Genomic DNA, 17,076 nt, shown 5'->3' with positions numbered 1-17,076 from the left:
TTATGAAAAGATGTTATAATTCAGATGTTGGAAATGCCCTCAGTTAAATCAGTGTGAAGACATGAACATGGGTATTCCTCAGGGGTTCATGTTGATTCATTGAGGACATTAGCAGTGCAATCCTATGCAGCGTTACTCCGGTCTGAGCCCACTGATTTCAATGTGCTTAAACTGGAGTAAATCTGCATAGGATTGTACTGTTAGTAGCCTCTCTGTCACAGATGCCATTTGGGAAGTGGTGTTTCTTCCTGGCGAAGCCCGGGTCTAGACAAGGAGAACAAGGAAGTTGGCTGGACCGCTTCATGCTGTAGTGGAGGGATTTATTAATTGATTGATAATTCCCTGTGAGTGTATGAAAAAGGCTAAGATGGGATCTTTATCCCTGATGTGTTCTTTTAAAAAATCCAAAACAATTATAGAGGGGGGGGGATAGTTAAACATGTGATCCTCCTCCCCCACTGGATGAAGTGGCATAGCCCATTCTATCGCCACAGGATTCTGCAACCTCGTTCTGCTGCACGCATAATTCAGGCCTGAGATAAGTTAAAGAGCCTTTTCTACAAGAGAGTTGGCTGCAGCAGGGTTTATTTGCATCCTTCATTTGTACCCCATGCTTCTCCCCAGTGGGGGATCCGCAGCAGTTCGCACTGTCCTCCTCTCCTCCATTTTATCCTCACAACAACCCTGTGAGGTAGGCTAGGCTGAGAGGGCAGGACAGCCCCAAGGTCACCCAGCAAGCTTCCACGGCAGGGCAGAGACTTGAACCCGGGTCACCCTGATCCAGGTCCAGCACTCTAACCGCTACTCCACACTGGCAGCCGTTTTACTAAGAATACTTTTGCTACCTAGCTACTGCCTGATTGGAGAAGAGTTTTCAAATGATCCGAAAAGTGTATTAATCCAGCCGTGTTTGTGCTTGATGGACTAAAGGACAGAGCTGTGGGTTGTGTTGTTTTCGATGTAATGACCGATCCCAACAGGTTGCAAATTATAAAGGGTGGAAGCTAGATAGCGTGGTTTTTTTGCACGTGAGATGAAGATTCACCATGCTATTAATATGGGATGGGGGGGGGGCAGCCCGCTGCGAACGCCCGATGCCCTCAGAGGACTTGTCCCTGTGCGCATCGCTGAGCTTTCGGCAAATGTGCAAAGTGTTCATTATGAGGCGAGGGCCGTGTCCTGACACGGAGACGATGAGCGTGTCCGTGGCCTCTGCCATTTGTAGCAATAATGTCACACTCCGCTGGCCGTGGGGACGTCAGCCTGCCGGCCCAAGAGGAGGAAGACCTCCCGCTGGGTCCTGACTTCACCTGGGTCCGTTCCTGGCAGGAGTTGCTGCCCGTGCAGGCGAGAACCCAGCAAACAAGGGGGCAGGGGAACAGCAGAATCTCGATGAGGCCCACGGAGTCCATTGCAACGCAGTTGGCATTTGCATTTCAATATTTGACTCCTAGAGTTTGCACTTAGCCCAAATATTTGCTGTATGAAATGTCTTACCACTGTCTTCTTCCTCGTGGGCATCTTCCAGTATCAGGCAAAGGCAAGCTTGCCCCCGGAAATTATATAGGTAGCATTGTATAGGTATTGTTTCAAATGTTCTGCATAGATTAAGGAGGGGGACCTCTCTAAACTCAAGCTCGCCTTGCACAAAAGGTATCTCAGTGCTGTAGAAAGCTGTTGCTTGGTTGGAAATTGTCTTCCTCTCATTCAGTACATCTCCTACCTTATTATAAGTAAAGCTGGGGGGGGGATTCAGTTTGAAAAAGGCCTGGGGGGAAGTGTGGAAATGTGGTTGTTTTTAAACCCGTCATGTGAAGACTTAGTAAATTAAATGGAAAGGACCGTTTTGGGGAATGAAATGACGGCATTTGTGGAAAATGTGCCCATTTCTCTGACAAGTTGCTTGATGGTGAAATGTCTGTTGGAAGTGAAGGGTAGGGTTGCTAGGTCCCTCTTCGCAACCAGTGGGAGGTTTTTTTGGGTGGAGCCTAAGGAGGGCGGGGTTTGGGGAGGGACTTCAATGCCATAGAGTCCAATGGCTAAAGCGGCCATTGAATGGGCTTCTCTGCCCACAGTAGCCTTGTGCACACTGCTAAATTAACAAGGATTGGGGCATAACGAAACCCCCCAAATCCTACAACATCTTCATACAAAGGACAACTCTTTTGTGAAAGAAGGAGCCTGGTGACCCTCAGTGGTAGGGAAGGGGTCTCCTGCTGCCCCATTTCCCTCCCCTTTGAGCCTCCCAGCACCCTCTCTCAGCAGGGCAAATCCTGGGTCCATTGCAAAGCCAACAAGTGGCTTCCTACTCGCCCTACCCCCACGGTGCCTTTTTTGTGCGTGGCTCTCCAGCCCTTTCCTTTTCCAGATTCCTCTCTCATGGATAGACCGTGACTCATGAGAAGACTGTGTTCTGGTTGAAAGGAGTTATTTGGGCTCAAAGTAGTTAACATGTTTTGGGGTACAGGCTGAGTATCTCTTATCCAGTCTGCTTGGGACCAGAAGCGGTCCGTATTTGGGATCTCTCCGTATTTGGAAATATTTGCATATACGTCGTGAGATATCTTGGGGATGGGACCCAAGTCTAAACATGAAATTCATTAATGTTTATATGCTTTATACACGTAGCCTGAACAATGTTTTTCATAATTTTGTATACATTGAACCATGAATGCCACTGCTGAGGGCCTGTGAGTGATGCCTGCATGCCGGCTCGAAAGGTCTGGCTTTCAGGTCAGTCCAGATATTGTATGTCTGGATAAGGGATACTCAACCTGTACAAGCTTTCAAGAGCCAAAGCTCCCTTCTTCAGATACCTGACAAAGGGGGCTTTGACTCTCAAAAGCCGATGACCTGGAAATCTTGTTGAAGAAGAAGAAGAGTTGTTTTGATATGCCAACTTTCTCTACCACTTAAGGCAGAATCAAACCGGCTTATAATCACCTTCCCTTCCCCGCCCCACAACAGACACCCTGTGAGGTAGGTGGGGCTGAAGGAGCTCTAAGAGAGCTGTGATTAGCCCAGGGTCACCCAGCTGTCTTCATGTGTAGGAGCGGAGAAACAAATCCAGTTCATCAGATTAGCCTCCGCCGCTCATGTGGAGGAATGGGGGATCAAACCCGGTTCTCCAGATCAGAGTCCACCCCTCCAAACCACTGCTCTTAACTACTACACCATGCTGGCTCTCTCTAAGGTGGTCTCTAAGTGTGCTACTGGACTTGAATCTTGCTACCCTTGGAAACGGTCTTGACGGAAATTGTTTGCCTCTGTTGTAGCCTTAAAGAAAGGACGTTTCTGGATCACACCTGACCCTTACCATAAAGACGACAACATCCAGATTGGCCGGGAGGTTAAGATTTCTTGCCAAGTGGAGGCAGTTCCATCTGAGGAGCTCACATTCAGTTGGTTCAAGAACGGGCGGCCGCTGCGCAGCTCAGAGAGGATGGTCATCACCCAGACGGACCCAGACGTCTCCCCGGGAACCACCAACCTGGACATTATTGATCTCAAGTTCACTGACTTTGGGACATACACGTGCGTCGCATCTCTGAAGGGGGGTGGCATATCGGACATCAGCATTGACGTTAACATTTCCAGCAGCACAGGTGAGCGTGTTTCCGTAACTCCTTTTTGTGTGCTCGGGTGATGGAAGGTACTTCCATTTGAATGCAAGGTGGGAGGGAGGCTATGGCTCAGTGGTAGAGCATCTGCTTGGCATGCAGAAGGTCCCAGGTTCAATCCCCGGCATCTCCTGTTAAAGGGACTAGGCAAGCTGGTGATGTGAAAGACCTCCGCCTAAGACCCTGGAGAGCCACTGCCAGTCTGACTTTGATGGACCAAAGGTCTGATTCAGTATAAGGCAGCTTCGTGTGAGTTCATGTAGAAATTCAGGCGGAGGGCAAGCTAAATGCCAGCATGTGGTCTCAGCCCTTGTCTCGACGCCCCTGATGTAAGGAAAGCGAGAGAGACAAATGTCAACCAGGATGACGCTCACGTCAGCCACTCTTCATAGTCTCTGTTCGGTAGATCCACAAGGACACTTTAGTTCTGAGACCAGAATGCAGCATATGGGCAGAACCTGCTGTGTTTCCTAGAGCCAGGTATTCCAAGAGGTTAGGGCGGAAAGAATGGGAAATGGGAAATCGCCTATATGGTGGTATAGTTGGAGTGTGAGGTTCAAATCCTGAGTCATCTGTAAAGCTCCCCGGGGTCATTTATGAATTGGAGTTTTAACTGAGGTTCGTTGCTGGTTGGACCCACGCTTTCCTGTTGGGAATCTGTGCTCCAGCAGTCTCCAAGCTCAGAACAAGTCCCCACCCCTTGAAATGTTGCTTTGTAATTGGCTTGCTTTGCAGTGCTTAATGTGAAAGAAAAACCCTCCCCCCGAAACTCAACTGCTGCATAAAAAAGCATTTTAAGGACAAAAACAAAAAAATAGAGCAACCTGAAAAGGGGTGGGGGAGAAATACAAAGCCTCGATTCTCTAAATGCCTTTATTCTGCTCAGAAAGAACTCCCAGAAAGCATTTGAATCCCCACCTCTTTACATGCTGCTTTGTAATTGGCTGTAGTTATTTCTCTGAGAGAAACCAATCTTGCGTGTCCTGAACTTTGCCTTATTCATGGGGATTTCACCTGGGCTGAGCTCATGGAAGAATTGGGTTAATAGAGGAACAGGAAGTCCCAGGTTTTGTGAGGGCTGGCATCGAGGTCATCTCTGATGGGTGGAAAACTCATCTATAACTCCAAGGAACAACCAAGACAGACGGTGGGGTGGGGGGAAATGTGAGTGAAAGTACCCATGCATACATGACCACAGGGGATCTGTGAGAATAGAATGGGGGGAGCCGTGTATGTGGTCCTGATCCTCTAGTACAGCATTAGATAGATGTGTGTAAGGCATAAAACCTAAGCTGTAATGACCGGCATGGGAGAGAGACGTGGGGAACCGCCACTAAGCCCTTTCTGACTTTGCTGTTTTACTGTGTATCATTCTGTACGTTCGCAAGTTTTTTGGGGAGGGGAAAGGGAATTAAGTGTCAGATCCAGATGCTGCATTTTGCAGCACGTACCAGGTTGGGTTTGGAATTTGTCATTGTGCTTGAGTTGTTAGATTGGAGAGCAGGGTTGGGGAGAATGGGGGGTTAACTCCTCACTCTGGAGGATACAACCAGAAAAGGGGGATGGAAGCCTGCCATCAACACACCTAACAGTAGGCCAGAAAATGGCGAGGAACAAATAAAATACACAAAACAGATAAAACCCATGTAATCCTAATGAAACAACTATCATTCAATAAATACACAAAATATAAATAAGAAAACATTAACATAAAAAACTCATACAGACTAAATGTGTTTCAACTGAACAGTCTTCGTCAGTGTTCTCTAACACATACATAAATTCTGTTGCTTCATAAATTTATATATATATATACACACACACAAAATGAGCAAAATATCAAAAGTATACAAACGTTAACAATATGCCATGGAATTATTAGACTAAGCCCTGTCCATCATTCTTTACAGGCCTTTTTTGGAAACCAAAGGATGGAAAACAGAACATTATTTTTACATGTTTTGTCCAGGTTTAATATTTTTATTACTAACCATAACATATTATGAGAGCCAGAGTGGTGTAGTGGTTAAGGTGTCGGACTAGGACCAGGGAAACCCAGGTTGAAATCCCTACCCGTGCCCTGGAAGCTTACTGGGCGGCTCTAGGCAAACATCTAGCTGCAAGCTCCATTTTAATCAAAGCGGTGGATAGAAAAGTTCCTCCAAAGGCATGAAGTTGCATTCATATATCCTAAGTGCTACCAGTCCCAAAAGGCCAGCATCTGAATAAATGCAGTCCATCTCCTTGGGCATAATCCCAAAGGGATGCCAGGGCTGAATGATCCAGAGGAAAATTATCTCCTGATATTTATAGACCAGAGAGGTCAAACTCTTAACTGCTCTATTAAATTTATCTGTACAGAATTTAGATCACCGCCCAACCCCGTTGTTATTAAAGGTATGTAGTCCTAAAACAGGGATATTGTGATGGAAATACAAAATTCAACCACTATAAGGCATGGGTAAATACAATAATCTACATCAGGGGTCCCCCACCTTTTCGAGTATGCAAACACCTTTGCAATTCTGGCACTAAGTGGGACCCCTGATGGCTTCCACAGGAGGCGGGGCCAAGCAAAAATGGCTGCCACAGGAGGCGGAGCCAATCACAAAATGTTCAGTGAGTGTGGTCATGCTTAACTCTAACAGTAACCATTCAGTGTTTCTGGCATAAGCTCTGTTTAACAAGATGCCTTTTAAAATGAACATACTGTTTAAAAAATATTTTCTTGCATACACACACAGTAACACATGAAGACCCTAAGGTTGAGATGGCAGTTTTTGCCAAAGCAATTTAAAAAATGTCTGCACAGCCGGTCAGATCTCCACTGGCCAATCAGAAGCCCTGCTGAGCAAAAAGTCCACCTGGCCCCACCCACTTTCTAAGGACACTTGGCAGGTGCTAGGTGCCTGTGGACGCCCTTTTGGGGACCCCCTGATCTAAATGCTTAATAACAGACAAAATCACAGCCCTCCAGAAAACAGTCATTGGATGAAGCTGTTTTTAACGTGAAAATCCCGAAGACCCCTTTCCTCCTGTGTTTCTGCTAAAGTTTTATGCCAAAACAGCTGCATCTTCTCAGTGACCCCAAATCATAGAATCACAGAGTTGGAAGAGACCACCAGGGTCATCTAGTCCAACCCCCTCCGCAATGCAGGAAATTCACAACTACCCTTGCCCCCTACCCCTAAAGCTCCTGCTAATGCCAGCCTGGCATCTCTAGCAATACTGGTGGGCAGCCTTCTCTGTTTCTTGTATTAGAGGCCTCTGCCTAGGGTTGCCAGCCTACAGGTGGTGGCTGGAGATCTCCCGCTATTACAACTGATCTCCAGGCGATAGAAATCAGTTCAAAATATTGTCGAAGGCTTTCACGGTCAGAGTTCATTGGTTCTTGTAGGTTATCCGGGCTGTGTAACCGTGGTCTTGGTTGGTATTTTCTTTCCTGATGTTTCGCCAGCAGCTGTGGCAGGCATCTTCAGAGGAGTAACACTGAGGAGAGACACTGTCCTTCAGTGTTACTCCTCTGAAGATGCCGGCCACAGCTGCTGGCGAAACGTCAGGAAAGAAAATACCAAGACCATGGTCACACAGCCCGGATAACCTACAAGAACCAAAGAAATCAGTTCCCCTGGAGAAAATGGTTGCTTTGGCAGCTGGACTCTATGGCATTGAAGTCTCTCCCCTCTCCAAACCCTGCCCTCCTCAGGCTCCACCCCTGAAATCTCCAGGTATTTCCCGACCCAGAGCTGGCAACCCTACCTCTGACCAAAGCCGTTCCAGGTTTGACTTTAGAAAAGCAGTCAGAGAAACAGAGAAACCAGTGGACCAGAAGACTATAAACAAGTGTGGAGGGAGCATCCAGAAGGGTAGGGTTGCCAGGTCCCTCTTTGCCACCGGTGGGAGGTTTTTGGGGTGGAGCCTGAGGAGGACGGGATTCGGAGAGGGACTTCAACATCATAGAGTCCAATTGGCAAAGTGCCCATTTTCCCTAGTGGAACTGATCTCTATCGGCTGGAGATTAGTCGTGATGGCAGGAGATCTCCAGCTCCTACCTGGAGGCTGGCAACCTTTCAGAAGGGGCAGGTTTCATTAGCAGAAGTTTGGAAAGTACCGGCCCAACAATTCCATATTTATGCTCGGTTATGCCTCCACTTGATCAGAGATGCAACCTCCTCTCTCTCTCTCTCTCTCTCTCTCTCTCTCTCTCTCTCTCTCTCTCTCTCTCTCTCTCTCTCTCTCTCTGCAGTACAGTTCAGAAAGAAACTTGGCCATAGAAGTGCTTCTGCAGATCAGAGCGCACCTTCCCTGGGGAAGCTCTCCATTCTGGGGAGCCCCAGTTCCAGGGCTGTGTGGGCGGAACTCATGATGAACTCTGCTCATTCATCATGACTCAGAATTAACTCAGAGTGGGCTTCCTCCCCCCACCCCACCCCGCAACGGTCCATTTCCCATAATCTTGCAATGATGCCACCCCTTGGCATGTAATTAATATGGCAAAGTTATCCCTGTGGACACCCCGAACATTTCCTCTCATCCCCTTGAAGTGTGCGTGGCCCTGCACAGCCCCCCTGCCTTTGGCACTGTGCCCGCTCGCAGGCGAGAAGGTTTTCTGGGGCATTGCGTGTAACTGCTGGCAAGTTCTGTTAAACTCCAGAAGTTAATGTCAGGAGGTGCTGAAATAGTTCCTGGAGGAAGGAGTTCAAATGACAAAAATAATTACGTGAGACAACTAGTAAACTTATTTGCACTTACAGTAATATTATTATTAACGTTGCACTGATACACAACCATCAATGTACCTCAAGTAGAAGAAGAGTTGGTTTTTATATGCCGACTTTCTCTGCCACTTAAGGGAGACTCAAACCGGCTTACAATCACCTTCCCTTCCCCACAACAGAGACCCGTTTTAGCTTGGCACCTAAAAGGCAGTGAGGTGGGCAAGAGGCTGGCTCCAAGGGGGAGGGGCAGACCAAGGGGGCAGTGCCACCAATGAAAAAGAAGAAGAGTTGGTTTTTATACCCTGATTTTCTCTACTGAAAGAAGTCTCAAAGCAGCTTACAATCTCCTTCCCTTCCCACAACAGACACCTTGTGAGGTAGGTGGGGCTGAGAGAGCTCTAAGAGAGCTGTGACTAGTCCAAGGTCACCCAGCTGGCTTCATGTATAGGAGTGGGGGTCTGAACCCCATTCTCCAGATTAGAGTCTGCCACTCATGTGTAGGAGTGGGGAAACAAAACCGGTTCACCAGGTAGGAGTGCAGAAGCAAACCCAGTTCACCAGATTAGAGTCCGCCACTCATGTGGAGGAGTGGGGAATCAAACCCGGTTCTCCAGATTAGAGTCCACCGCTCTTAACCACTACACCACACAGACAGGCACCTGTTCAGGAGGTTCACAGACCGATCATGAGCAGATGCCTTTCCAAGCAGCTTGTTTACTTGCTTGCTTCTTTGTTTGCAGTATGCACATCATGTGTTCTCCGTTTAAAGAACACAGGAAACAATTTACACACACACTATAGAAATAGCTATTTATTTATTTATCTATCTATCTAAAACATTTTTGCTAAAAGTCTATGTGCCATGTAGACTTTCTTGAATAAATGAAAACATTTAAAACATTTATTAGTGGCCTTTCTCCCTGCTGAATAAAAACGACAATAAAACAACAATGATAGAAGAACAACAATAAAAAATCAATAAAATGTCAACAATTAAAAAACTCCAATTAGGACTGCCAATTAATCAATCAAATGCAGTCCTAGATAGAACTGCCTCCTGAAGCTCAACACACCTCCCTGGGGAGGTTGTTCTAAAATTGTGGGGCTGCCACCGAAAAGGCCCATTCTTGTGTTCCCAACAGAAGAGCTAGCAAGGGGGAAATGAACAATGTTAGAAGCAGTATAAATTACCCTGTTCTTTTTGGACCCACCTTAATTTTGAACGTGGATGGACACAGAAAGGAAATCAGCTCTTAGGTTGTTTGCAGGCGAGCGAGGGTTGCCAAACCACCGTCTGGGGATCCCCGATTTGGGCCCCCTCCCCCTGACGCCATCCAGCTGGCCGGCGGGGGTCTTACCAAGCTTAAAATGAGGCCCTGGCCCCGTCAGCGAGATTACATCGCTTCTGGAGGTGACATTATCACGTCGGCGACATCACGGGAGAGGCTCTGGAATTTGAGCAAAACTCTATGGTAAAAACAGCCTCTACCATAGAGTTTTTGCCCAAATCTCCCTCGACATCACCGACGTGAAGACCTCTATCACGTCTCCACTTAACCGCCTTCTTTCCAAGCTAAACAACCCTAAGCGTTTTAAGTGCTCCCCGTAGGGCAGCGGCTCTTAGCCCCCCTGATCATTTGGGTTGCTCTTTTCCTGCAAAGGCAGCCCCATGTGCAGTGCGTGGCAGTTCCCTAAACTTGATGCCATAAGGGTTAAAGTGCACAAGACTCTGGGAGTGCTGTGACTGCTACTCCACGCCGTTGTGAAAATGCAGTCACCAGGTAGGCAGGGCTGGTGCAAATCCAGGGCCATTTCAGGTGAGAAAAACGGTGCCCAGAACACGCGGACTCCTCCTCTTCCGATCACATCTCCACCCCCACCCTCCATCCTCCTCACTGTCCTGAAGATTCAGCTTCAGTCTGTTGGTCCTTATTCCAACAGGAACCTCTAAAGTCACCTTGAATTTCACTAGAGGAGAAAATCAGCAGCAGTCCGGTTCCAAACATCATCGTCTTGTGAAGTTTTTTGTCTTGTCTGCAAAGTCTGCAAGCTTTTAAGCCAATGGCAGACAGACCGATGGGTTGGCACAGAACTTTGCTGGGGAGGGGTCCAGGGTGAACCCTTGAGCAAACCTCCTCTTGCTCAAAGGTAATGTGTGTGAAGGGGAGTGTGGGTGTATGGGGGGGGATTGGACTCCATGTCCATGATGGATGGATAATGGATGAAGCGTTTGTGTGACCGTCTGGCCAGAGGAAAGCTGAGAGGGCCATTTGGTGCAGAAAGTAGCCAATGCATTATTGTTACTGGCCGTGGATTCATCTGGGAGAGCGATGAGATGTAGCAGGAGCATCCATCAGATGGCCGGGCCTGAAAGCTTTCCATAAGCTTCTTCGGGCAGAGATGGATTATGCCTCCTCTGAAATCCGATGCCCTGCAAGGAGCAATGAAAACGGAGCGAGGAGGAGGGGAAAACCTGAGGTGGAACACATTTTCCTTAGTGTCCTGTCAGGTATCAGTGCGTTATTGAGTTGTATTGAATGCATGACTTGGCCACACACTCAAGTGAAACTAGTTTTATTTCAACGTGCATTTGAAAGTCATTAGTGACTTTATGGGGTGTGGGAATACTTATCAGGTATGCAGAAGACTTTCCCTCCCACCACCACCACCAAATTCTGCACATGAACCACCACACCACCAACAGCATGAGCTCTGAGTCATGACTGAAAGATTCCATGAGTGGGTGCAAAGGAGAGCGAAGAGGATGATCAGGGCCCTGGAGACCAAGCCCTGTGAGGAAAGGTTGAGGGAGTTGGGAATGTTCAGTCTGGAGAAGAGGAGGTTGAGGGGGGACACGATTGCTCTCTTTACGTATTTGAAGGACTGTCACCTCGAGGAGGGCAGGGGGCTGTTTCTCTTGGCAACAGAGGATCGGACTCGCAGTAATGAGTTTAAATTGTAAGCAGAAAAGTACCGGCTGGATATTAGGAAAAATGTTTTCACAGTATGAGTTGTTCGACAGTGGAATGGGCTACCTAGGGAAGTGGTGAGCTCCCCCTCACTGGCAGTCTTTAAGTAGAGGTTGGACAAGCACTTGACAGGGATGCTGTAGGCTGATCCTGCATTGAGCAGGGGGTTGGACTAGGTGGCCTCTATGGCCCCTTTCAACTCTATGATTCTCCCAGAGCATATCACTGAAAAACCAAAGAGGAATGAAAACTTGGCATCAATCAGATCTATCTGTTATACTCATAAAAGTGATTCACTTGCTAGGCGATTCATTTGGGGCAAGTCCCAGTCTGAACTGGAACTACCCTCGATATAATGCCTTCTCCGCTGTCACTCCCCTTTACTGCTCGTTCAATACCGAGACCAAATAGGCATGGTCAGATCGGGCCCCTGCAATTTTTTTAAATTGTTCCTGTTAGGCTCTAAAATGGTGGTGGTCCTGGATTGGACCTAGGGTTACTATCTAACGGAGTGGTTCCTCAGTGGAACAGGCTTCTTCAGGAGTTGGTAAGCTCTCCTTCCCTGGAGGTTTTTAAGAAGAGGTTAGATGGCCATCTGTCAGCAATGCTGATTCTGTGACCTTAGGCAGATGATGAGAGGGAGGGCACCTTGGCCATCTGGGCATGGAGTAGGGGTCACTGGGGGTTTGGGGTGTGTGTGAATTCCCTGCTTTGTGCAGGGGGTTGGACTAGATGACCCTGGTGATCCCTCCCAACTCTATGATTCTAAAATCTCCCCTTGGAGAGTCTGCCCCCCACTCACTGCAAGTGGAGTCATTCAGATCTTCTTGCTACACAGAGGAAGAGAACACATGCTAGCCATTTGGCCCGTTTCCTTCTCTGCCCATTGATCAAAACGGTTTGCAAGGTGTGAGATGGTCAGCCATTGTCCCGTTTCAGCCAGAGCCTTTATCATATGCAAGCACCCAAGTGTCCTGCACTCGCAGCAGGTTGGCTCGAGCAGTGGCCATAGCTCACTAAAGCTCCTACCCTGCCAGAAATTTTGTTTGTCTTTAAGGTGCTACTGGACTCTTTCTCTTTTCTGCTGAAAATGATGGTTAGAAATGGCAGGCATTAAAAAACAACCAAAAGCAATGGTAAACGGATGAACTTAATTCACATTAAAAATATTAATGATCATTCAAGAAGGAAGAATTTGGACTCCTTAAATGAAAGTGAACCGGAAAGAACCAGCACTCTATGGGTTTGTGCATCCCTGTCTTTGGGGAGCTCACCCAGTCTGAAGCTCACTCTGTAGCGGAGTGCGGACTTCGCCTGCAAGGAGCTCGGGCATCAGTTTTGAAAGGACTTTTGGAGAACGAGGCCAGGAAAATCCTTGTCGCCGTTGAACACATGAACACATGAAGCTGCCTTATACTGAACCAGACCCTTGGTCGATAAAAGTCAGTCTTGTCTACTCAGACTGGCAGCGGCTCTCCAGGGTCTCAGGCAGAGAGGTCTTTCACGCCACCTACTTGCCTAGTCCCTTTAACTGGAGATGCCCCTGGGGATTGAACCTGGGACCTTCTGCATGCCAAGCAGAGGCTCTACCACTGAGCCAAAGTGCCAGACTCTGCAGGGTTGCAGGGACTTGTAGTCTGACTCACTATGATACCCCTTCACACATCGGTTATAAAGGGAGGGTGACACAGTGGCCAATGGCCTCAATATACACCCAGGTGTTGCTTCTTCAAGAAGGAGAGGGTTCTTTCGCTTGGCAGGGCGACTCACAGGTTGGAATTGTGTCCATCGGAGCTCTTTGGGCATCGACGTGGCGTGTCAGGGTAGCCCGCTCTCCACTCGACTGACCTTTTATCTACAAAAGGAAGTTGCTAATTAAATGTCACTTGCTTATTAGACCGTGGGCCCGCGATCCCACTGAGGGAGCGCCGTGTTCCCCGGGTGCCTTTGACAGCTCTGGAAAGTGTGAACCTTCCTATTGGTTCAAAGCACTTATTAAAACGGTACCAAAAGTTGTGTCTGCAGGCATAGTGACAAAAGGAAAGATCTAGGCTATAATTAATGGGTCAGCCAAGACCCCAGTAAGCTGCAAGTGTTATTCAGTCAGATCATTATATTACTAAAAGGAAAAAAATCCCACTTCTCTTAGAATCAGTGGGTTTTTGTCTGCGAAACAAATGTCCATTTTAATGGGGAAGGTTTTTTTTTTCTTCTTCTATTGCTTTCCCCTGCTGAATGCTTGTGGTGCTGTGAGAAACAAAGGCGAGAGAGATAAATGGCTGCGGTTTCAGAAAATGCCTTTCCTCTTTATTTTGGGTCAGGTGGTGTTGTCAGAGTGTATCTGAGTATTCTGTAGGTACACAGACCTGTTTGTGGCAAACAGCGTTTCACTTGTCTTGCGTTTGGTACTGCTTCATGACATGCTTTGACGGCCCCTCAGTGTCAAGACATTAAAGGTAAAGGTGAAGGTCCCCTGTGCAAGCACTGGGTCATTCCTGACCCATGGGGTGACGTCACATCCCCACGTTTCCTAGGCAGACTTCGTTTTACGGGCTGGTTTGCCAGTGCCTTCCCCAGTCATCTTCCCTTTACCCCCAGTCATCTTCCCCAGTCATCTTCCCTTTACCCCCAGCAAGCTGGGTGCTCAGTTTACCGACCTCGGAAGGATGGAAGGCTGAGTCAACCTTGAGCCGGCGACCTGAAACCAACTTCGGTCAGGATCGAACTCAGGTCATGAGCAGAGCTTTTGACTGCAGTACTGCAGCTTAACACTCTGCGCCACGGGGCTCAAGACATTAGGTACATTTTAAAATGTTTGGTGAATAAGAGAAATAAATAACTACAATAGAATCTGGAAGACGAATCTGGATCTCAGGGTGAGCAGGGCAAGAGGAGCCAATATGATAACCCTCTTCAAGTACTTGAAGGGCTGCCATATAAATGATGGTGCCGAGTTGTTTTCTGTTGCCCCAGAAGGTCCAACGGGTTGAAATTAAATCAAAAGGGTTTCCTTATAGACATTAGGAAGAATTTTCTACCAGTCAGAGCGGTTCCTCAGTGGAACAGGCTTCCTCGGGAGGTGGTAAGCGCTCCTTCCTTGGAGGTTTCTAAGCAGAGGCTAGATGGCCATCTGTCAGCAATGCTGATTCTGTGACCTTAGGCAGATCATGAGAGGGAGGGCATCTTGGCCATCTTCCGGGCATGGAGTAGGGGGTCGCTGGGGGTGTGGGGGGGTAGTTGTGAATTTCCTGCATTGTGTGGGGGGAGTTGGACTAGATGACCCTGGTGGTCCCTTCCAGCTCTATGATTCTATGATTCGGTAAGGCTGAAAACCTGAGAGTTGTGGTAATAATGGACAAAACTTGCCATCCCCCCGCCCCAAGCGATGTTCCTTTCCATGAATGCGTGACTTCAGGGGATGCTGACTGTGCTCTGTGGATCACTCGCCATTCACACAGGTCAACGGTGAGGTTCAGCAAGCAGAATCAGACCCCGGGTGAACCCGAGAGCCTGCCGCTGAATACGCAGCAGTTCGGCAACAGACTGTTGCAGGATCCTCGGCAGAGGAGGAAAGCACACGAAAGGTCAAGCAAAAAACAAACAAACACCCAAGACCAAAGGTTATACAATCTAAAAACTATGTCAGTACAAAATGTGTATACATTTATTTCAGGATAAAATCTAATGCCACATATAACATGTGTTGGGCTCTGCAAAAGCCGACCAAATTGACATGTTCACATAACACATTAAGACATAAAAGTCACACAATTAGACCGATCACACACGTTTTGGCCATACAGTCTTCTTCAGTGGTCTAAGTTGGATTGCCAGGTCCCTTTTCACCACCGGCAGGAGATTTTTGGGGTGGAGCCTGAGGAGTGCGGGGTTTGGGGATTGGAGGGGCTTCAATGCCATAGAGTCCAATTGCCAAAGCTGCTATTTTCTCCAGGGGAACTGATCTCTATCCGCTGGAGATCAGTTGTAATAGCAGGAGATCTCCAGCTAGTACCTGGAGGTTTTTTTAAAAAAAAAAACTCATGCTGAGATATGGTAGTCAAAAACACAAAGACAGCACTGATAGCTAATTGGTGATTATTCAATTAACAGGCAATATCAAACAATAAAAGGCAATTATACAATATCTGCAAAAAGTCCCGACTAAACAGTCAAAGTGGTTTCCAAAGTTCTGAGCTGTGACAGGACATAAAGTATAATTTCAGATGCTTCAGGTGAGCTCGTCTGCCCAAGCTTGAAGGTAATGAAAAAACACCCATAGAGTTATCGCACTTTGTATTCCCAGTGATGGATTAAGAGTTTGAAAATGTTATAAAAAAACATTGCTTTAAAAGGGTTTTTGGATACCACAGCTAAAAAATGGTTGGAAGACGTCTTCACAGCTAAAGGGGCCAAACAAAGTGCGAACAGTATTTTTTATAACGTTTTCAAACTCTTAATACATCAGTGGGAATACAAGTTCGGTAAACCCCCCCACCCCACCCAGTCTCATGCACTGGAGAGTCGGGTTAGACCACAATATCCTCGTGATCAAGGCTGTGATCCCCGAGATGGGAACCCGGTGCAAATCCCATTTCGCAGAAGCTTTGTCTATTGGGAATTCATAAACGTAACGGATGTCTATCACGTTGCTGAATGAGACTGTCATAGTACATTAAAGCAGAAGGCTAGTAGCCAATCTTGTACACAAGCAGGAGAGACGCTTTAGTAAGGAAAGCTGGTTCCCCCCTTGAATCCTAGTGGTCCTTCGTGCAAAATCCAGAGCATGCCCCTTCCCCCAAGACTGACCTTTGCCCCAGAGGGTGTTGGAGGTTTGTAACTGGGACCTTGCTTCCAGAGCCTCCAACATGCCTAATATATTAGGTGCTGTGGAACACAGGCAGGATGCTGCTGCTGCTGTCGTCTTGTTTGTGGGCTTCCTGGAGGCACCCGGTTGTCTACTGTGTGAACAGAGTGCTGGACTTGATGGACCTTGGTCTGATCCAGCAGGGCCTTTCTTATGTTCTTATTAGGTGCTGTGGAATGCAGGCAGGACAATGCTGCTGCAGTCGTCTTGCTTGAGGGTTTCCTAGAGGCACCTGGTTGAACAGACTGCTGGACTTGATGGACCATGGTCTGATCCAGCAGGGCTTTTCTTGTGTTCTTATGATTAGTAAGAAAGAAATGCAAGAACTCACATGTACTGACCACACAATGTTTGCTTCCCTCCTTTCTGTTTCTCTCTCTTTTTTCCCCCTTTTGCCCCCATTTGAAGTTCCACCCAATCTGACTGTCCCGCAAGAAAAGTCGCCCTTGGTCACCAGGGAAGGGGATACGGTCGAGTTGCAGTGTCAGGTGACCGGGAAACCCAAGCCCATCATCCTGTGGTCCCGGGCAGACAAGGAGGTCCCCATGCCCGACAGCTCGATGCAGATGGAAAGCTACGACGGCATCCTGAGGATTGTCAACGTCTCGAGGGAGATGACAGGGACCTACCGGTGCCAGACGAGCCAGTATAATGGATTTAACGTCAAGCCAAGGGAAGCTCTGGTCCAGCTGATTGTTCAGTGTAAGTCCGTTCTTCTTCTCTCTTGTAGCAATGAAGGGTGCATCAATAGAGGCATAAAACCCAAATTGCAAGATGTCATAGTTCTGCTGTACACAACATTGATCAGGCTGCACCTGGAGTATTGGGTGCAGTTCTGGGGGCCTCGCTTCAAAAAGGATGTGGACAGAATGGAGCGGGTGCAGAGGAGAGCGACCAGGATGATC

General features: G+C 47.7%; 1 protein-coding gene across 1 annotated transcript in view; it reads left to right on the top strand.

The window, feature by feature from the left end:
- The window catches only part of MDGA2 (MAM domain containing glycosylphosphatidylinositol anchor 2), a 438,982-nt gene that overhangs the window by 277,738 nt on the left and 144,168 nt on the right, over positions 1-17,076 (top strand). Inside the window, exons 7-8 of the mRNA XM_056851084.1 lie at positions 3,276-3,605; positions 16,580-16,873. Coding sequence (XP_056707062.1) covers positions 3,276-3,605; positions 16,580-16,873 — 624 coding nt within the window. The remainder of the gene's footprint in view (positions 1-3,275; positions 3,606-16,579; positions 16,874-17,076) is intronic.

This window comes from Euleptes europaea, chromosome 6 (assembly GCF_029931775.1).
Source record: "Euleptes europaea isolate rEulEur1 chromosome 6, rEulEur1.hap1, whole genome shotgun sequence".
Taxonomy (NCBI): domain Eukaryota; kingdom Metazoa; phylum Chordata; class Lepidosauria; order Squamata; family Sphaerodactylidae; genus Euleptes; species Euleptes europaea.
The sequence above is the reverse complement of the archived record's forward strand: the minus strand, read 5'-3'. Positions and strand labels throughout refer to the sequence as shown.